General features: G+C 37.2%; 1 protein-coding gene across 1 annotated transcript in view; it reads left to right on the top strand.

The window, feature by feature from the left end:
- Positions 1–18914, top strand: part of LOC138698001 (uncharacterized) — a 210155-nt gene that overhangs the window by 90053 nt on the left and 101188 nt on the right. Inside the window, exon 3 of the mRNA XM_069823669.1 lies at positions 9298–9499. Within this exon, the coding sequence (XP_069679770.1) occupies positions 9298–9499 (202 nt within the window). The remainder of the gene's footprint in view (positions 1–9297; positions 9500–18914) is intronic.

Here is an 18914-nt window from a genome sequence, read left to right as displayed (position 1 = left end):
TAATAATAATAATAATAATAATAATAAATAATTACTTATGGCTTTTAAGTAACCCGAAGGTTCATTCCCGCCATCACATAAGCCCGCCATCGGTCCCTATCCTGAGCAAGATTAATCCAGTCTCTATAATATTATCCCACCTCCCTCAAATCCATTTTAATATTATTCTCCGATCTACGTCCCGGCCTCTAATTATGTCAGGTGAAGAATAAAATGCATGCAGTTCTGCGTTAAGTTTAACCATTCTTCTGCAACTTCATCACTCTTAGCCCCGAATATTTTCCTAAGCACCTTATTCTCAAACATCCTTAACCTCTTTTCCTCTCTCAAAGTGAGAGTCCAAGTTTCACAAGCATACAGAAGAATTGTTAATATAATTTTTTAAATAAAGTCTAACTTTACCTTTTTTGAGAGCAGACTGAATGATAAAAGCTTCTCAACAGAATAATAACATGCATTTCCCATATTTATTCTGCGTTTAATTTCCTCCCGAGTGTCATTTATATTTGTTACTATTGCTCCAAGATATTTGAATTTTTCTCCTCTTCTAAGGAGTCGACCTGGTTGGCGAGTTGGTATAGCGCTGGCCGTCGATGACATTTAAATGTGCTTAACTGCGACAGGCTCATGTCAGTAGATTTACTGGTGGCATGTAAAAGAACTGCTGTGGGACAAAATTCCGGCACATCCGGCGACGCTGATATAACCTCTGCAGTTGCGAGCGTCGTTAAATAAAACATAACATAACATCTTCAAAGGATAAATTTCCAATTTTTATATTTACATTTCGTACAATATTCTGATTACGAGACATAATCACAAACTTTGTCTTTTCGGGATTTACTTCCAAACCTATCACTTTACTTGCTTCAAGTAAAATTCCTGTTTAACTCACACATGTAAGGTCAATTAAACAGTGTTCATGGGTTAGATAATAAACATACAATATATATCTTTATAAAGTGTTCATACAACTGTGTTTTATATACATTGTATGTTTATTATAAAATTCCTGTGTTTTCCCTAATCGTTTGTGGATTTTCTCCTAACATATTCAAGTCATCCGCATAGACATGGAGCTGATGTAACTCGTTCAAATCCAAACCTCTGTTATTCTGGACTTTAATAATAATAATAATAATAATAATAATAATAATAATAATAATATGTACATACTGTCAGAGTTCTTTAGGGCCACTTGACTGGTCAGATGTAGGATAAATTCCTTTTAAAAAACACTAGGGTTTCAGCCCGCCTTGGGAATAAGGATGATCTCCTATCGGAAATAATTTGTCCTACGGCAGAAAATATTTAAATACAATAATACCTACGTCGTTTTCTGCTAGACCTAAGTGAAACATCTGAACTCTATTTGAACTGACCGGTAACGGCTACGCTTAACAGAGTATCTTCGGTGCTCCGCTGCAAGCACATTAAACCGCTAGAACCGAGTTACTCGACAGTTCTATTCCCTCCGACTCCAGCTTTAGTTTGGGAATACGCCAGTTCGGAGGTTAGTGCAATAGATCTTCCTAGATCGCAGTGCTGAGTCGTAGTCCCCCTTCTGAAATTCAGTTTAATTCAATTCAGTTCATTTCAATTCAATCCAATAATGCAATTGCACCTAACAATTCAGTTATTGGTGGACGATATCACCTTGTTGAAGTACCGTAGTTGCTTCTTACGTGATAGCCTGTACTAAAGCACTATATTCCCTGAGCAGACCAATCCTCCATGTTGAATCCCACAGTCAATTATTTTAGGTGGCACTGGGTCTGTTGCCATAGTAATATAGTTTATTGAGATAATAGAGATTCCCGTAATGCACGTAATTCTCTTGGGATTAAACATGGTGGATTGTCTGCTTGTATAATAAAGTGCTCTAGCCTATATAGTGTTCCCAAGATATAAGAAATAACATTTGACTCACCTCAAAGAAATATGCAATTACAATGTGAGTGCAAAAACCTCACTATTTGATTATGGTAAATTCTGTATCACTTCATTCATAGTTCTTTGCACAAGGGCAAAGACTACTTGGGATTTTCGATTTCTAATTGGGTCAAAAACTCTGTTAGAACTCACATTTAGCCCTTGCGGTGAATTTCAATGAGATAAAAAGACCTAATTAATCAAATCCACTCTCCTCACCTCCACGCTGGAGTTTCCTGGGATCTTGTAAGATGCAAAAGCTAGAGTGGTGTGCGGAAAGCAACGAGAAGCTACCAGGTTTATTTTTACAAGAAAAACTAGTGAAGTGCTTTGTGTGGAGTGTGGCATTATATGGGGCTGAAACATGGAAACACATGTCCCTTCGCATCGCGATAAACAAGACGTGAGCGGGAAATGCAGGGTCGGCGATACTTTGTCGCTAACGGCAATGTACAGTTTGTATCAATGAGACCTTCATGCGAGATGGATATTTCGTCAGCATGAACATTCACATGTGAGAGAATGAAAACTCACATGTCGTGTTCATTAGGGTTTACCAGCAGCGGTTTTATGTGAACATCTGGGCGGGAATTGTTTGTGATTACCTGCTGTAGGACCTGTGGTTTTGTCGCCACTTTGAACGAAGTAGCTTATCTTTTGAGTGTTCAGAACACAATGCAACTAACTGCTCATGGAGAATGTACCCCTCGCGATGCGAAGGGATATGTGGTTCCAGAATGATGCAACCCGCAGTACTTTTTTTTTTTGCTGTGCGAGCTCATAAACAACAACTACGGAGGTTGATGGAGATGGAGAGGGGGAACCCGTTGCGTGGCCAGCACGATCCCTCGACTTAGTGCCCTTTGATTTTTTCTTTGGGGATATGTGAAGTGTAGTATACACCACCCAGTTGACACTAGAGATGATCTTATTGTGCGATACGCGCTGCTATTGACCAACTTCATCAGAGATCTCCCAAGTTTCTTTAGTTATTTTACGACGTTCTATCGACTACTATGGTTATCTAGCGTCTGAATGAGATGGTGATAATGCCAGCAAAATGAGTCCAAGGTCCAGCGTCTTAAGTTACCCAGCATTTGCTCTTAAATCTCAACCAGGTAACTTGTTCTAATCAGGATTTGAACATGAGTCCGCTCGTTTCACGGTCAGGTATGTTAACCGTTACTCCACAGCGATGGACTCCCCCCATGTCGGAGAGAGTTCGACGGTCAATGGTACGACGTTGTCACGAATGCAGTGCGGTTCAGAATGGACACTTTCAACACCTGCTGTAACCGGCATGTAGAATTTGTAAACTTTACGTTAATACCTGCTGTAAATTGTATGGAAGTAAATTAAGTAATTCATTGTATTATAACCTAAGATCGCGTAGCTTTTAAACGACGCGTCGGAGAAAATGAGTTGTCTGACAAAAATGGTCGTCCATGAGAGACCTGACATCCCTCAGGGTTTGGTGCAGAGGTCCTGAACCACTCTTTATAAATCCGAACGTGCATTCATGTTATTGGGACTATTTCAACTTAATAAATAAACACTGCAGGACTCATAACATGGATAAAGTATGTTAAAAATACAGTAGCCAGCGGCGTAGTTCAGGCTGTAGACCGGAGCCAAACTCGAGCGTCGGTTCAATTCCCGCTTAGATTGATTATGTAGTTGCGTTTTGCCTCGAGATTTTTCCTCCCAATTGTAAGTCTAATATAATCGCATTCGAATCCTTGGTCTATCTTGCCAATAGAATCTCATTATCACCAATTCCATTGCGCTAAATAACCTAGTAGTTGATAGATAGTCGTTAAATAACCAACAAAAACAACATAGGGCACCATATCGTTATAGGATAAGTATTCATTTATTAGACACGATTCGGTCAACCGTTGCCTTCCGGAACGTTAAAGTAGGGCCTTAACATTTATGTACACCAAGCCAACTAACAGTTTATTTCATGCTAGAGTTTAAACAGGAAACAGAAAGCAATAAATGCCGAGTCAAGTTTTCAGCCGACGTCTCTAGTTTATTCGTTCAACAAGAATATTTAAGACTCCAGTGCCCTAATTTCATTCGCATTTCGGATCTCTCTTTGAACATCAGATCTGTCAGCAATGATTCATGACTGACCGTCTACTTCCGCCGATTTTTATGTACTGCTATGTTCTTCAACGTGTGCCCAGATTCTTTATCATGAAATTGCATTCTGTCATTTACAATCGATTATCTGCGGAAGTATATAGACAAATGTTTCGTTACGCGTGGCAGAACGCTGGATACGATATTGGTGAATCTGTGGATAACCTCTAAAATGTCATCGACATGGCTTTCAATACTGATATTACAGAATGTGCAATTACGGCATGTGACCAACTTGTTTTTCTTCACTGTGCCTTTTGTAGTCATTCGTATTGCTTTGAGCATTGTATTGAAAGTTCTCGCATTTATAGTTAAGATATCTGCATTGCTTTTGACTTTTACAATAACCTCTGCAGTGACATCTAGTGAGCGTTTGCAGAGTTTTGCAGGAAAATGACACTCACCAGCACATTGAGAGATACGTAATGGTCCTATAACTAAATGTCATACATATGTATGTTTATTCTAACCCAAATAGGCCTACTTTTCTTGTTAGAAATACCAGGAGAAGAAACTAAAAAAATGGCATTCTGCGGAAATTACCCTATAATAACAAAAATAGCCATAAAAAGGCAATTTTAGAATAAATCTTTCATTTTAGCTATCTTGGGTACTTTATATCATATAAAATTTAAAATTAAAAAATTAAATACAGAAATTTCGACATTGATATTCGCGGAAATATACATAAATATTTGAGAGGTTTAACAAGGAAAGATATCAGACTAAAATTCTATAAAACTATTGAAATTCTTACATTGCTATATAGTATTGAAACATAAGTTATGATAAAATGAGAAGAACAAAGTATTGAAGCTGCCGAAATAAGATTTCTAAGAGCAACAAAAGACCACAGAAGAAGTGATCAGATACGAAATGATGACATGAGATCAAAGATTAAGATATACAGCATTAAAACTAAATTGAGATGGACTATGAATAGAATGAAAATAGCAGATTACCAAAAATGGCATGGCAGTAACAGGAAACAGGAGAAAGAGACTGAGGAAGATCTATGAAGCGATGGATGCCGGAACAGGATATTTAGCCTAATCTCTGGATCTCTGGAGTGGAGAAAAAGAAGAAGGATAGATCACCATTAACTTAAGTCCCAACGATCGATCAATCGACCAGTCAATCAAACTCATATCTCTTCCAGCTCTCAAAAAGGAAATACTATATATCTCTTTTACCATTATAGACGCAATAGGCCAGTTCTGTGCCTTCATCCTGCATGCATCCATTTACTCCTACACCAAATGGTGGATTTAAAAAAAAAGACGCTGAAACCTAAGTTTCAGATGCTTACTCACATTCCCTTCTGGTAGCAGCCTCTGCCCCCGAATTTATATAAAACATTTGACGTCTTTTATGGTTTAATTAATCACATTCATGCCAAACAGATCTACATGAGTCATGTCCGCGTCCCGTAAGCACGTCGGTGTACTTATACAAACATATCACTCCTCTGAAATCCAACACCACACCATCTATCAACTTTTGGGCAAACCGCGAGAAACATCCATCATAATGGACGATCGATTCGGCGTCCCGCAAACACTCAGTGATGCCCATTTTTCGATACGTAGTTGATAATGAAAGTGGATTTGTGTAGCGTATTGGTGAAATAACGAGGAGAAAATCCCGAGAAAAACCCTCACAACTTGGCTTTGTAAATACAACTGCGCCATCTCCGAAATTTGAACTGGGATCCGCGGTCGTCGTAAACCAGCGCTCTGCCAACGCGACTACCAAGACGGCTAATTGTAGGCATTATTTTATAGACGGTAAACAGTTTAAAGAAAAATTATATATATATAATGATCTATTTTCATAAAGCATAGAATATGTTATTTCTGTGAAACCTTTTGTACGTATAATACCTGTAATTATTTATGATACAAATACTGAAAGAGTTATTTTATTTTGTGGGTAGAGATTTTGAGAAACGAGGCTTCCAGGCTCAATGTAGCAAATCTTTAATCTAAATAATATAACAATTTTTAACACATACATCATATAAATACGTCACACGCTACTACTAGTGGACCATTGGGTTTATCGTTTATTAAAAGATTCTTAATGTAATTTGTATAATTTGAGAATTGAATATGTAATAGTTGTTATTAATGGTGAGCTCGTATCATTTGTTGACTATCTGAATAGTTCAAAGTTGTTCACTTTTAACAACAAGCTTCCTCACAATAGTGCATTTCAACATGAACATGTGCGTATATGGCTGTCTAAAATATCTATGATACTTAATAATTGTTTGTCAAGAAGATTTCGATTGAATACATAATTTATTATAGAGGTGACAATTTCTATGAGAAAGAGTTTTCAGGGGTAGGGTAAAGGTTGGTAATATTGTGATAGTTATTTTTGAGAATTTATTACAATTTTACTGAGCGAGAGAAGGACCGCTTTGTGCAGCAACTTGTCCAAGAACATTCCCTTAATACGTTGACGCAAAAAATCGACCTTTCTCTCGTTCAATAAATTGTAATAAATTCTCAAAAAGAACTATCACAATATTACTCATATCACAATTTACCAACCTTTACTCTGTACGTGTACAATCTATATTTTTATTAGTATCGAATAATATGTAGGCCTAAATAAAACAGCTAAGAAAAATTGTTAGAGAAAATCTTAGTAAATCGCTGCTTTATTGTTTTAACGTGAAACGTTAATACTCGAGTGCCAAATGAAAAAAAAAGTTACGAAAACTTCAAGATCTGTCGTCATTTGCTTAGCAACGGCAATGAATTAAGTCGTGCTATTCCGACGACAATAATTGCTTAGCAACGGATTATTAAAATTAAACACATTCTATTGTAAATACTTGTATCGAGGGCATCATACATACCAGAAGAGCGTATCAACAAATTTTGCGTTATTGAAACATTTTAATGGGACCTATTTATATTTGAAAAGAATCGTTTGGGAATTACATTTGACATCAGGAAGAATCGAAGAAAGTACCTGGTTATGTAGACAAGGACAGGAAAAATCCTTCCATATTTATATGGCTCTACTGTAAACTTGCAATTTTGTAAATGCGCCCTTCTGGCATGATGCCCTTGATATGATGCATATTCAAATAATGGAAAAATAATCATTAATAATACTAAACACAAATTAAGTTAAATTTATTTCACTCTCAATTTTATCACAAGCCTTATAAATAAAAACCAATTCCTTGAAAATGTAAATACCAGAATAACACCGAACCGAGAACAAAAAAGTTTCGCTCTTTAAATAAATATTGTGGATAGAATCAGTAATGGCTAGTGATGGAGGAAATAAATTAAATACCGATATATTGATATTGCAATATATTGCAAACCTAATTTCGATAAACGATATATATCGCAGAAAATATATCGATATATCGAACGATTATCGATATCGCTATTCCGTAAGCAAATTGCATTTTCAGGCGTACATTTATTGTATTAAAATAATATTATTTAAATTGTAATATTCCTTTATACCATTGAAATTAACATCATAACAGTCAAAAGCATAAATAATGTAAAATTGTAACAATAAACAATACATTTTCAATACCATATGATGTAGGTCGTAACCTAAATCAAAATTATCGTGTAGGCAAGGAATCTTAAATGATATAGTGAGAAAGAGTTAAGTGAACTCCACATGGTTGAGCATTTGATATTGGAACACGATTCAATTATTCTAATGTTATATAGGATTCAATCCAGGACAAAAATATAATGTTCTGTTCTACCTAACAACGTAATCATTTTTAAATGTAAGTAAACAGAACTTGTAATTATTTTTAAATATAAGTAAACTGTTCTTAGAATGTCACAAGTTTTAACAAACTTCACAGTTGATTTGATAGAATCCTTCTATAGTTAGTTCCCATTGCAAGTTATTGTTACACTCCAACATTCCAAACAACAATCGTGATGATTATAGGGATAGAATTTTTATGCACTAAAAGATATAATAAGAAAACAGAATGTCAGTAGGCCTACTAGGTTATGCATAGAAATCATGGACTTAAACAAATGCCACATCGGTATTAAATCCTTGTTTCTCTTTCCATTTCAGAATATAGAAATAAAAGTTTTGATACCCGTTTTGAGGTCAGACGGTTCCCTTTCAGGGTGAGAGTTGCTCTCCTGTCTTGGAGAACATTAATAACAATATTAAAACAGTAGTAGATAAACCTCCCGTCTGTCTCACGTTCGCACACGCTGCATTTTGAATTTGATGCTGCATATTAAACAGTTTGAATTCGAATTCCAATCCAGCCAATTAGAACAAGGTATTGAGTGAGGCATAATTATGTAATTGTCCACCTTCAGTAGCGCCATCTCTCGGGAATTATCGGAGTTGTCTAGTGTGGATTTTGTTGTTGATAATGATGATAATTCCACAAAAAATCGATAAATTTATGAGAAAACCGATATTTTATACAATATATTGAATCAAAATTTCCATTTCGATATATCGCTATATCGAAACGAAAATATCGGCATTTCGTAAAAATCGATATATTATCGTTCCCATCTCTAGTAATGGCGAGATGAGTCCGAAAATTTACCATAGTATTATTTTAAAAGAGAGATTGAATGTATATATGATGGGCGAATTAAGAATAAACGGATATTTTTTTTTTCACCTCTAATGCCACCAGGTTGTTTTTCGATATTTCTGTCTTCACTTACGAGGTTGGAGCGCCTGAAAGGCGGAGTTACATTGCTCCTAAAATATAGGTAGGATAACCATATATGGTTAGGTATGTAGCGCCAGGAGAGGTCTTAGATCTAGATTTAACCTAAATTTCAGACACAGAAACAGTTCCCTTCAAGGAACAAAGTCCCTGTGCTCTAACCAGAATCGAACACGTGATCTTATGAACTGTGGCCAGACCACAGCGTTGGTCTTGATGAATGAATATATTAATGGAGAAAAATAGGTGAAGTAAAGTAACAGGCAAAGACTACTCTAACGCATTTGCAAAGGATCGCGGGGCTGATTGGAAAGATATGTTTGCTGTCAGCCCGGAGGCCACTTAACTCTCTTCGGAATTCACTGCCTCACTGAAGGAACTTAAAGGGGATTTGAAGGTCTCCAGAGCCCCATAGCCAATTTATTTATATCTTCTACAGCAAATATTATTCTTCCCTTAAATACTTGGACGTCTGACCAGTGACCTCAACAGTATTCTGTTGTTTGCAGACGAGCTGGAAAAGTTCAACACTCTGTACCTCGGCAAGCTGGAGTACCGGATGCTGTCCATGGCCTCGACTCTGAGTAGCCTCGACAGCAACGTCAAGAATCTGCAGGAACGAGCCCACGTGTGGGACACGTTCCAACTGCACGTAGCTGCGTGGAACGACCAGATGAGCACGCTGGATAAGAAGGTGGACATCTTGAGCAGGTGAGTGGGAGGTCAGGGGTCGTCCGCGTCGTTGAACTAGGTGGTCCTCCTCGCTGACGAGCGAGAGGTCAGAGGGCACCACTGTCGCCCACTGAGCACCGGAATGGACAAAATGGAACATTCACCACAAGACAAATCTGACAGAGGTGTTCTTGCCAGTGTTGCCAAGTCCACCCCGTTAACAGATTTACAATCGCTTTTGCAGATTTTATAGATATCTTCAGTGTAATTTCTGATCTTTCCTTAATATTTTATATTCTCGTTACAGAAATTATTCTCTTAATGCTTCAAAAAATCGACTTGGAGATTTTCGAGGATAGGTATATGTTTTGAGCGTCCTTCATGTTGATTAGTGATTTTCGTCTGTCTGTCTGTCTGTGTGCAACAATTTCTCCTGAACTATTGGAGCGAATTTCTTCATATTCAGCCACCGTTGTAGCTCAGTCGGCCTGCCGATCCGGAGTTGCGCTCGGGCGCGGGTTCGATTCCCACTTGGGCTGATTATCTGGTTGGGTTTTCTCCGAGGTTTTCCCAAGCTGTAAGGCAGTTGTCGGGTAATCTATGTCGAATCCTCGGTCTCATTTCGCCAAATATCATCTCGCTATCACCAATCTCATCGACGCTAAATAATCTCGTGGTTGATACAGTGTCGTTAAATAACCAAGTAAAATAAAAATAAAATAAAATCTTCATATTCAGTATCTACTAGTAAATTTATCTGGAAATGATGCACGTGATATATAACATTTTATTAAAAATAAATGGTACTTTGAGATCAAAAGCACAAAGTGAATATGAGCTCGAATTCTGTCCAGTGATCATTAAATTTTGTTTCTCGCCTAAAATGAAATAAATTAAGTTGCCTAGTACGTGTTTCGGAGAAATTGATTACTATATCTACTTTTCGTTATAAGGAGGAAGTCAAGGGGAATGTAATGAGAACTGGGGACGACAAGGAGAACAATGGAAGACAAGGAAAACAAGCGAAATATAAGGAGAACAAGGGCGAGAGGAGGTTGTACTTTTATGTGATGGTCAAGTTCTAAGTTATCCGCCCTTTAGGCCTCCTAGTGAGCAGAAAGACGTACAGTAGTTCTGCGTCAGAAAAAATTCCCTTGCCTTAAACAACTACGGTTATGCGTGAGCTAACCATAGCGAAGTTTAATATATAGGCCCTAGACCTATTTATGTAACATTTAGGTATATTTAGATTTTCATATAGACCTACAAGGTGAACCGTGAGTAATTCATTAATTTCAGAGTTATTCTTTGAGATATTTAGAACAAAAAATTGTAATACAATTTTGTTCGTTTTTGCTTCCTTTTCGAGATAAAAATTATTTCACATTAAACATTTCATAGCGTATTTTGAGAAACCTACTAAGTTAAATCCCAATATGGTTAGTCAATTTAAGAGAGCAGGTTATTATAATAAGAAATGATTGAAAGAATTTTAGTTTTGTTCTTTAAATGTGCAGAAATTTGATCGGAACAAATGTAACATATTAAAATTCTTTTCAGAACGAAAAGTTACATTTGTTCGGATCAACTGAGTGGTTATGTAGCATCGAAGGAATAATTGATGTTGAGATAGTAATGGGTGTACGATTTGAAACAGGCTTCGCTCAGTACGACGCCGTTCCAAAAGTGACATGGACAAGGAACAGCCCGTTTAGTGGTGTCAGTGCATCAGCTTTAGGAAATTAAATTTCGCGATTTACACATTCATTATGTATGTAATTTATAGTTTTAGCCAAAATTTATTGAAATAAGTGTAGAGCTTAAACAATAGATTTGCGTAGGTGGATTGCTGGATAGACTGATAGATAGATGGATGGATGGGTGGGTTGGTGGGTGGGTGGATGGATGGATGGATGGATGGACAGATGGCAAAGAGAGAGACAACAGACATATAATGACTATTGTCATCATAATCATTATTTTCTTCAGATACTTATTCATGGTTCTCTTCATTCTAAAGATGTTACTCTTCCCGGAAATCTCTATCCATTCTTAATTCATAATTTAAGTCTGTTCTTCCTACTTTCTCTGATTCAGTCTAGTCATTTATTAACAAGTCTGTCGTGTTTCCTTTCACTCTGTCACCTGCTTAACAATGCACTGGCCTGTCTTCACATGACGCGTTCACACATCTTAGCAGTTATTCTTTGTTTTCCTTAGATCGTCTTTCTTAATCTATATTACAGTATTTATCTTTTCATATTTAAAACACGGCAAAGGGTCTGCATCTAATCAATTTCTGTAGCTAATAATTTATTTCTTTCAGCTCCATATATTAATGTATTTTTTATTTTTGAGTTACAAATCAATACTTTCGTAGAGATGAGTTTGATATGCAGGTTGTACTAATGATTCCAAATGTTTGAAATCTTTTTGTTTATTTACAACAAACACAACATAAATTTACTACCGATACTCCGAAATTAATTCATATTCCTCATAATTGTTAAATTGTAAATGAAACCATTTTTCAATCATTCATTTTATGTCAAACACTCTTACTGCGGAACTTATGAAAGTCTAGGACTGTCATTAGTCGAACGCCTAGAGCATCTACTTTCCAAGCCGATTCCGATATTGGCTGGCCTTTAGCATTGTGTGTGTAAGTGTACAGAATTAGCGGACGAAGGTCCTTCAGCATGTAGACCGTACAGGTAAGTCCATTAAGCGTACAGCCTCAGGAGAAAGGAATTAGATGAGTGAGTGACACTACCGAGTATTTCCCAATTACATAAATTATAATACATTAGCGAGAGACTCCACGCCGTAGCCGCGTGGTCTAAGGCATTATACTTTGGCTAGTGATGTGGAATGAGCGCTGCTTCGAGTCCTTATGCAGGAAGAAATTTTGTCATGAAATCTTTCCCAGTGCATGATACCGGTACCCACCCAGCATCGTGAGCAATTCGGGAAGCTACTGTCAGTAGCGAAGTCTGGTTTCATAAGTCAGTTATAACGGCAGGGTGGGGGGGATCATATGCTTGCTATACGTCTTATCCCCGTACTGATTTGTTATTGTTCATCTCCGCTAAGGCATGTGGACATGAGCCTAGTAATCTGCTTATCGGTCTTCACCCACCGTCGGCATTTGCGCTGCAGTTTAGGGCACTCATGTGATTTTTTCATAGAGAATCAGCAAACAGCTGGTCTCCTCTAGTAGGTATTACCGAAGCTCGTACACCTTACCCTGAAACCACATTTTTATAACATGAAAAAATAATACGAAATGAAAGCAAGTATAGAGTAGAATGGAGATATCGAGAGAAAAGGAGAACCCAAAAGAAGTGTTCATCCTCCGATTTTATTCAATTTATCACTCTAGTTACAACCGGAGATCGAATCCAGTTTGTGGAATGATAAGCACGCACTCTAGCGCTCAATTAAGCCTTGGTTTTTCTGAACCGACGCATGCGACGTGCGAAGTGCGAGGCCCGCCTAGCACAAATCCGGACTACACGAGAGCTAGTGAGTGGTTTCTATAGGTGCGAGGTGAGCAGACCTCGCATCTCGCAGTTATAGAAACCACTATCTCTTGTGTAGTCCGGATTTGTGCGAGGCGGGCCTCGCACGCCGCATGCATCGGTTCAGAAAAACCAAGGATTAATTGAGCGCTAGAGTGCTTGACGGGAGGATTTCTCAGATTAGTCAGATAACCTATACTGACGCTTTCGGGATTGAATAGAGACATAATATTATCCCATTATTAATTGCGATTAAAATTTGGACAGACGTTTTGACTGTTATTTCAATTAAGTTGAACTATTATTTCTAAGAACTACTATTTGGATGTAAATATTAAGGTCGTTAGGACCAAATGATTGAAAAGAGGCAGGGACATAGCTTTATTATGCTGCAAATCTTTACATAGAACTACGTGTCAGTGCGATCACCTAAGGGGAAAACTATGTAGAAAAACAGGGTAATACAAGGACAGAACAAGGGGAATACAAGGAGAGAACAAGGGAAATACAAGGAGAACAAGGGGAATGCAAGGAGAACAAGAGGAATACAAGGAGAATAAGGGGAATACAAGGAGAACAAGGGGAATGTAAGGAGAACAAGAGGAATACAAGGAGAACAAGAGGAATACAAGGAGAACAAGAGGAATACAAGGAGAACAAGGGGAATACAAGGAGAGAACAAGGGAAATACAAGGAGAACAAGGGAAATACAAGGAGAACAAGGGGAATACAAGGAGAACAAGGGGAAAACAAGGAGAACAAGAGAAATATAAAGAGAAAAAGGGGGATACAAAGAGAACAAGGAGAATACAAGGAGATCAAGGGGAATACAAGGAGAACAAGGAAAATATAAGGAGAACAATGGTGAATGCAATGAGACCAAGGGGAATAGAATGAAAACAAGGAGAATACAAAGAGAACAAGGATAATACAAAGGGAACAAGGATAATACAAAGGGAACAAGGATAATACAAAGAGAACAAGGGGAATACAAAGAGAACAAGAGAAATACAAGGAGAACAAGGCAAATATAAGGAGAACAAGGGGAATGCAAGAAGCACAAGGGCAAGATAAGTAGCACAAGGGCGAGACAAGAAAACAAGAGGAACACAAGGAGAACAAGACAACAAGGCCAAGACACGAAGAGCTAGGAAAAAACGAGGAAAACAAGGAGAATATAAGAAGAACAAGTGGTGTATAGAGAGAATGAAGGGAAGCCAAGGAGAATGAGTAGAATACAAGGAAAAGGAGGAAAACTCTGGGAATACAAGGATAACAAGGGAATGACAGGGAGAACAAGGGAAATACAAGGAGAGCAAGGGGAATATGAGGAGAGGAAGAGGAATGCGAGGAGAACACGGAGAATACAATGAGAACCAGGTGAAGTAAAGGATAACAAGGGGAATACAAGAAGAACAAGTATGAGGGAGTTGAATTTTTACGTGACTGTAAATTCTAAGTTGGCTTTCCATAGGTTCCTTGTGAGGGGAGAGACGTACTGCTACTTCAGAATTGATCTTTTAGATATTTCTCTAGAAATTGAGACTGTATGAACCTGAGAGAGTTTATGAATCACATTTTTTACTTCAGCATATAAAGTGTACCCTACACGAAGTTAAGTTATTTCTTCGGTCAGTGCTTAGCGATCTACCAACTTTACAGATGTTTCATCTCGGGCAGTCATGGCGGAGAAAGATTCAATCATTGTGATTATCAAATTATTTTAAATAAAATTAATCTGAAATCGAAAGACTTCTGAAAACTTTGTACTGCCTCTACTGCCCCCTGACCAAATTGAAGACTGCTTCGTCGAAGACCTAATGTCCCGCAAACCTACGCATGAACAACTCCATGACTTTTTTTTATTATTTACTTAATACCTATATTCTCTCCACAGTAGTAGTTCTGAACGGACTACTAACTGCTGTGAGGCATTCCACTCTGAACGGAACTCTCAATTTTACTCTTCCCATCTCAGGTGGAGACCTGTTAGAGACATTCAAGGGTGTTCAAACTGAAATTTACCTTAAAATGAGAAGCAAGAAGAAAACTACTTCCAAAAAAATTCGGGACAAACAAAACTACATAAAAGAACTAATGGAAACGTTATCTGATTCTACCATTACCCGCTATGACTATCTTAAAAAAAACTACTACAAGTTTCTCTCATGTACATAATTTTATTACTTTGCATATATATTACGAGAATAACAAAAATCCAAACATTTTAAACCATACCTACTGCATGTAGATAGTCCTAAGTCTGTGTGAAATGGGAAGGGAAATGTTATGGTACTGTTGTTAGCTGATGAGAGAAATAAGGTGACAGCTAATGAGAATCAACACGTACGCTATCGGATAAATACGGTGATAGCTAATGGGAATCAACACCTACGTTTTGGAATCAATTCGGGCTCAGCCGTTTCGTCGTGGTAAACCCGTTTGTTCTCCAATCAGTCCGTCATTTGTTCACATCACCGGTGCATAAATCAACAGGAAACTACAGCACGCATCAAATTACCGACTCGTACGGTTAGTGTTCTAAGAAGCAAATAATCGCAGAATGCCCACAGTTTTTGTGACGCCTGATGTCCTGATATGTCAATGATGATTTTGCATTTTAGTTATATTATTTGTCACTTCTGTCTGTTCTTCGTGTCATGTCTAAGAAACAAATGTCAGGACAAAGAATAAGCAACGTTTCAAACATAGAATAAGTTCTATCTTGGTTTTCTTTTTTGCTTTGCACCATTTCCGAGAAACAGGGTGTAAAGAACAGACGGATGTACACATTTAGGTATTCTATACATAGATGTTCAATAAATCTGGCTTGTAGCATTCCGCAATATACTAAATATAACCTTGGTCCCAGTCGTCGCGTACATTATAGAACACTTCAATGCAGAGTCTGGGGTTCGACAGACGAAGCAAGTGCTGTCAGGTTTTTACAAGTATTTGGATTGCCGTGTCAGTTTCATTTCATTTTTAACTTGATAAGAATATTGATAATGATAATTATAATGATGATAATGGTGGTGATTATAATAATAATTAATTAATTAATAAACAAATTTAAATGTTGATATTATTGGTATATTTGTTATTTATAAATTACGGAAACTGCATCGCCTTGATTTATTGAGTATGGGTGACTGAATGCTTCATAAAAGATCAGCTCTATCACTTGCAACAATTGGTCGATGTGTTTAATTATCCCTTAATAGTTTTCAATAATAATAATGATTTATTTATTTACTAATATTTTATTATGCTGTATAACAGCCAGGGACCAATAACAGTTCAGTGCAAGATAACAGCACAAGATTTACAGTAAGCAAGGAATTACAAAAACAGCGAATAAAAATAATTATAACAATTAGAGACAAACACAAATAAACAAAAATGAAAAAATGAATAAATAATTGTAAAATACATTATACAAAATAACACAAAAACAGCACTAACGAATGAATTCAAATGAATGTGAAATAGATGTGTATACTTAATATAAGAATAACCGATGTATACATTAAACGTATCCGAACTAATACAATGTAAATTGGCAGCTTTCATGCATCCGACAACTGGAGAGGGAGGTTTAGGCTTAGGGGAGAGTTGGGTAGTATCGGACATCGGATAATATCGGACAGTGCACTTCTTTCATCTACTCACTGTCCGATATTACCCGATGTCCGATACTATCCAACTTTCCCCTATTGGTGTATATATATATATATAAGGCCTTACAAAAGAATAAGTACTCAAGTTCAAGAGTCTAACATAAAGGCTAGAAAAGTTAAAATATGTACAAGTACGCTTATAATTGAAAACAGATGAATTAGGTAAAAACCTAAAAGCACATAGGGACATAAAGTTTCTTTGAATGTTTTCAAATTTAACCGAATCAGTAGAAGTAATAGAATTCCAGACAACAGATGCATATTCGAATTTAGATCCGATTAATGTATAGTATTGAATTACATGAGTAGCTGGAATACAAAAGGAATAAGTTATAAGGTCTGTAAGTCCGAACATTCTAATGGAATGATTATAAATATGTTGGACATGATTGTGAAAATGTAATTTGATATCGAGTAGAACTCCCAGGTCTCTAATACAGTATTTTCTTATTATGCTGATATTATTTAGAGTAAAAATAAATTTAAGAGAAATGGAACGCAACAAGGAAAGAGTTGATGAGTTCTGGGATTCATTTTTGTTTAATTTCTTGAACCTGGACAGACCATAAATGCTGTCCGCTATATTCAGACAGTTTTAAAGCTCCGTCGTGCATTACGCGAGAAACGCTCTGGAAAGAAGATCATCCTGCAACGCGTGGCCTCATACTGATCGTGTCACCGTGGAGAAAATCTTCCGCAATCTCCCTACAATTCCGACCTGGAAACCTCCAACTACCATATTTTCGGTTCTATAAAGAAACAGCTTCGTGGCCAACACTACGAGACACTGGAGGACATCCGGAAAGCAGTGCGTCAGTGTCTTCGGGAAGATGAAACGAAGTTCTACAGCAAGGGAATTTTCAAACTTACAGAACGACGGGAAAAATGTATGCAAAGAAATGGAGACTATGTTGAAAAGTGACAGAAAAGTCTGCAGATTAAGACGATGTACCTGGTTTGTCTAAAAAATAAAAATTAAGATTTATAACAATGGGTTGCTCATGACTTTCAGTATGACCTTCGTACTTGGTAACTATGGAAACATAACAACGACGTCATTTCATCATATTCTGTTCTATATTTCAGCGCTCTACGATTGTGTATTGTTCCCATTTCACATAAGGATATTTAATATGAAATTTTGGAGTTTGCAAACTATCATGTTAACGTCTAACGGTAATGTTAAGTCAGTGTTTATGTGCATCATTGTGAATGATCCCATTTTGTAACCTGTCTTAAACTTCTGTGTTTATGTTACGTTTATATTTAATTTTCATTGTGAATGGGCCTTAACAGGTGCTGTGTATTTATGCTTTCTGCAGACTGAAATGAGCCAACAAATGGACGTCGTAAGACTGGCAACACGATTTAACATGTGACTACTGTACTTTAAGATAGAGTACCTGCGCATTACGATCGTGCTGTGAGACTTTATTTGGATGAATGGTTCCCAGGCAGATAGATGGGACGCAACGGGCCTATTGCATGGCCAGCGCGATCACCCGATCTCACTCCCTTCGACTTTCGGTTGTGGGGCCACATGAAAGAACTAGTTTATTCCCAACGATACGCTACGAGACAGCATCTGTCGAATTTAATCATGGCTGCAGGAAATATAATCTGGGACACAGCTAATATCTTCCAGCTAACAAGACATTCATGACGAAGGAGGACGGAATTCTGTTGTGAAGTTAATGGTGGACATTTCGAACATCTTCTATGAACATGCAATGCCAATAAACAACCCTCTAAGAAAGAATCTGTTGTTTGTATTTCTAAACTGTTTCCATAAAGAAGCTGTCACGACGAAAGTGTATATGACAAAATATGTTTGTTTGGTGTATAGAATACTCTGCAACACTTTATAGTTCATCATTTCGACTCACCATGTATATTGAAATTGAAATGACTTGTCAATTTTTATTAATAGAATAAACTTACAAAATTAATATCATTTTACAGAAAAGAGTTGTTGAATAAAATTTATTATTACTTACTTACTTACAAATGGCTTTTAAGGAACCCGGAGGTTCACTGCCGCCCTCACATAAGCCCGCCATCGGTCCCTCTCCTGTGCAAGATTAATTCAGTCTCTATCATCATATCCTATCTCCCTCAAATCAATTTTAATATTATCTTCCCATCTACGTCTCGGCCTCCCCAAAGGTCTTTTTCCCTCCAGTCTCCCAACTAACACCCAATATACATTTCTGGATTCGCCCATACGTGCTACATGCCCTGCCCATCTCAAAC

This window comes from Periplaneta americana, chromosome 4 (genome assembly GCF_040183065.1).
Source record: "Periplaneta americana isolate PAMFEO1 chromosome 4, P.americana_PAMFEO1_priV1, whole genome shotgun sequence".
Lineage (NCBI taxonomy): Eukaryota > Metazoa > Arthropoda > Insecta > Blattodea > Blattidae > Periplaneta > Periplaneta americana.
Note: the sequence above shows the minus strand (reverse complement) of the source record. Positions and strands in the feature narration are given on the sequence as shown.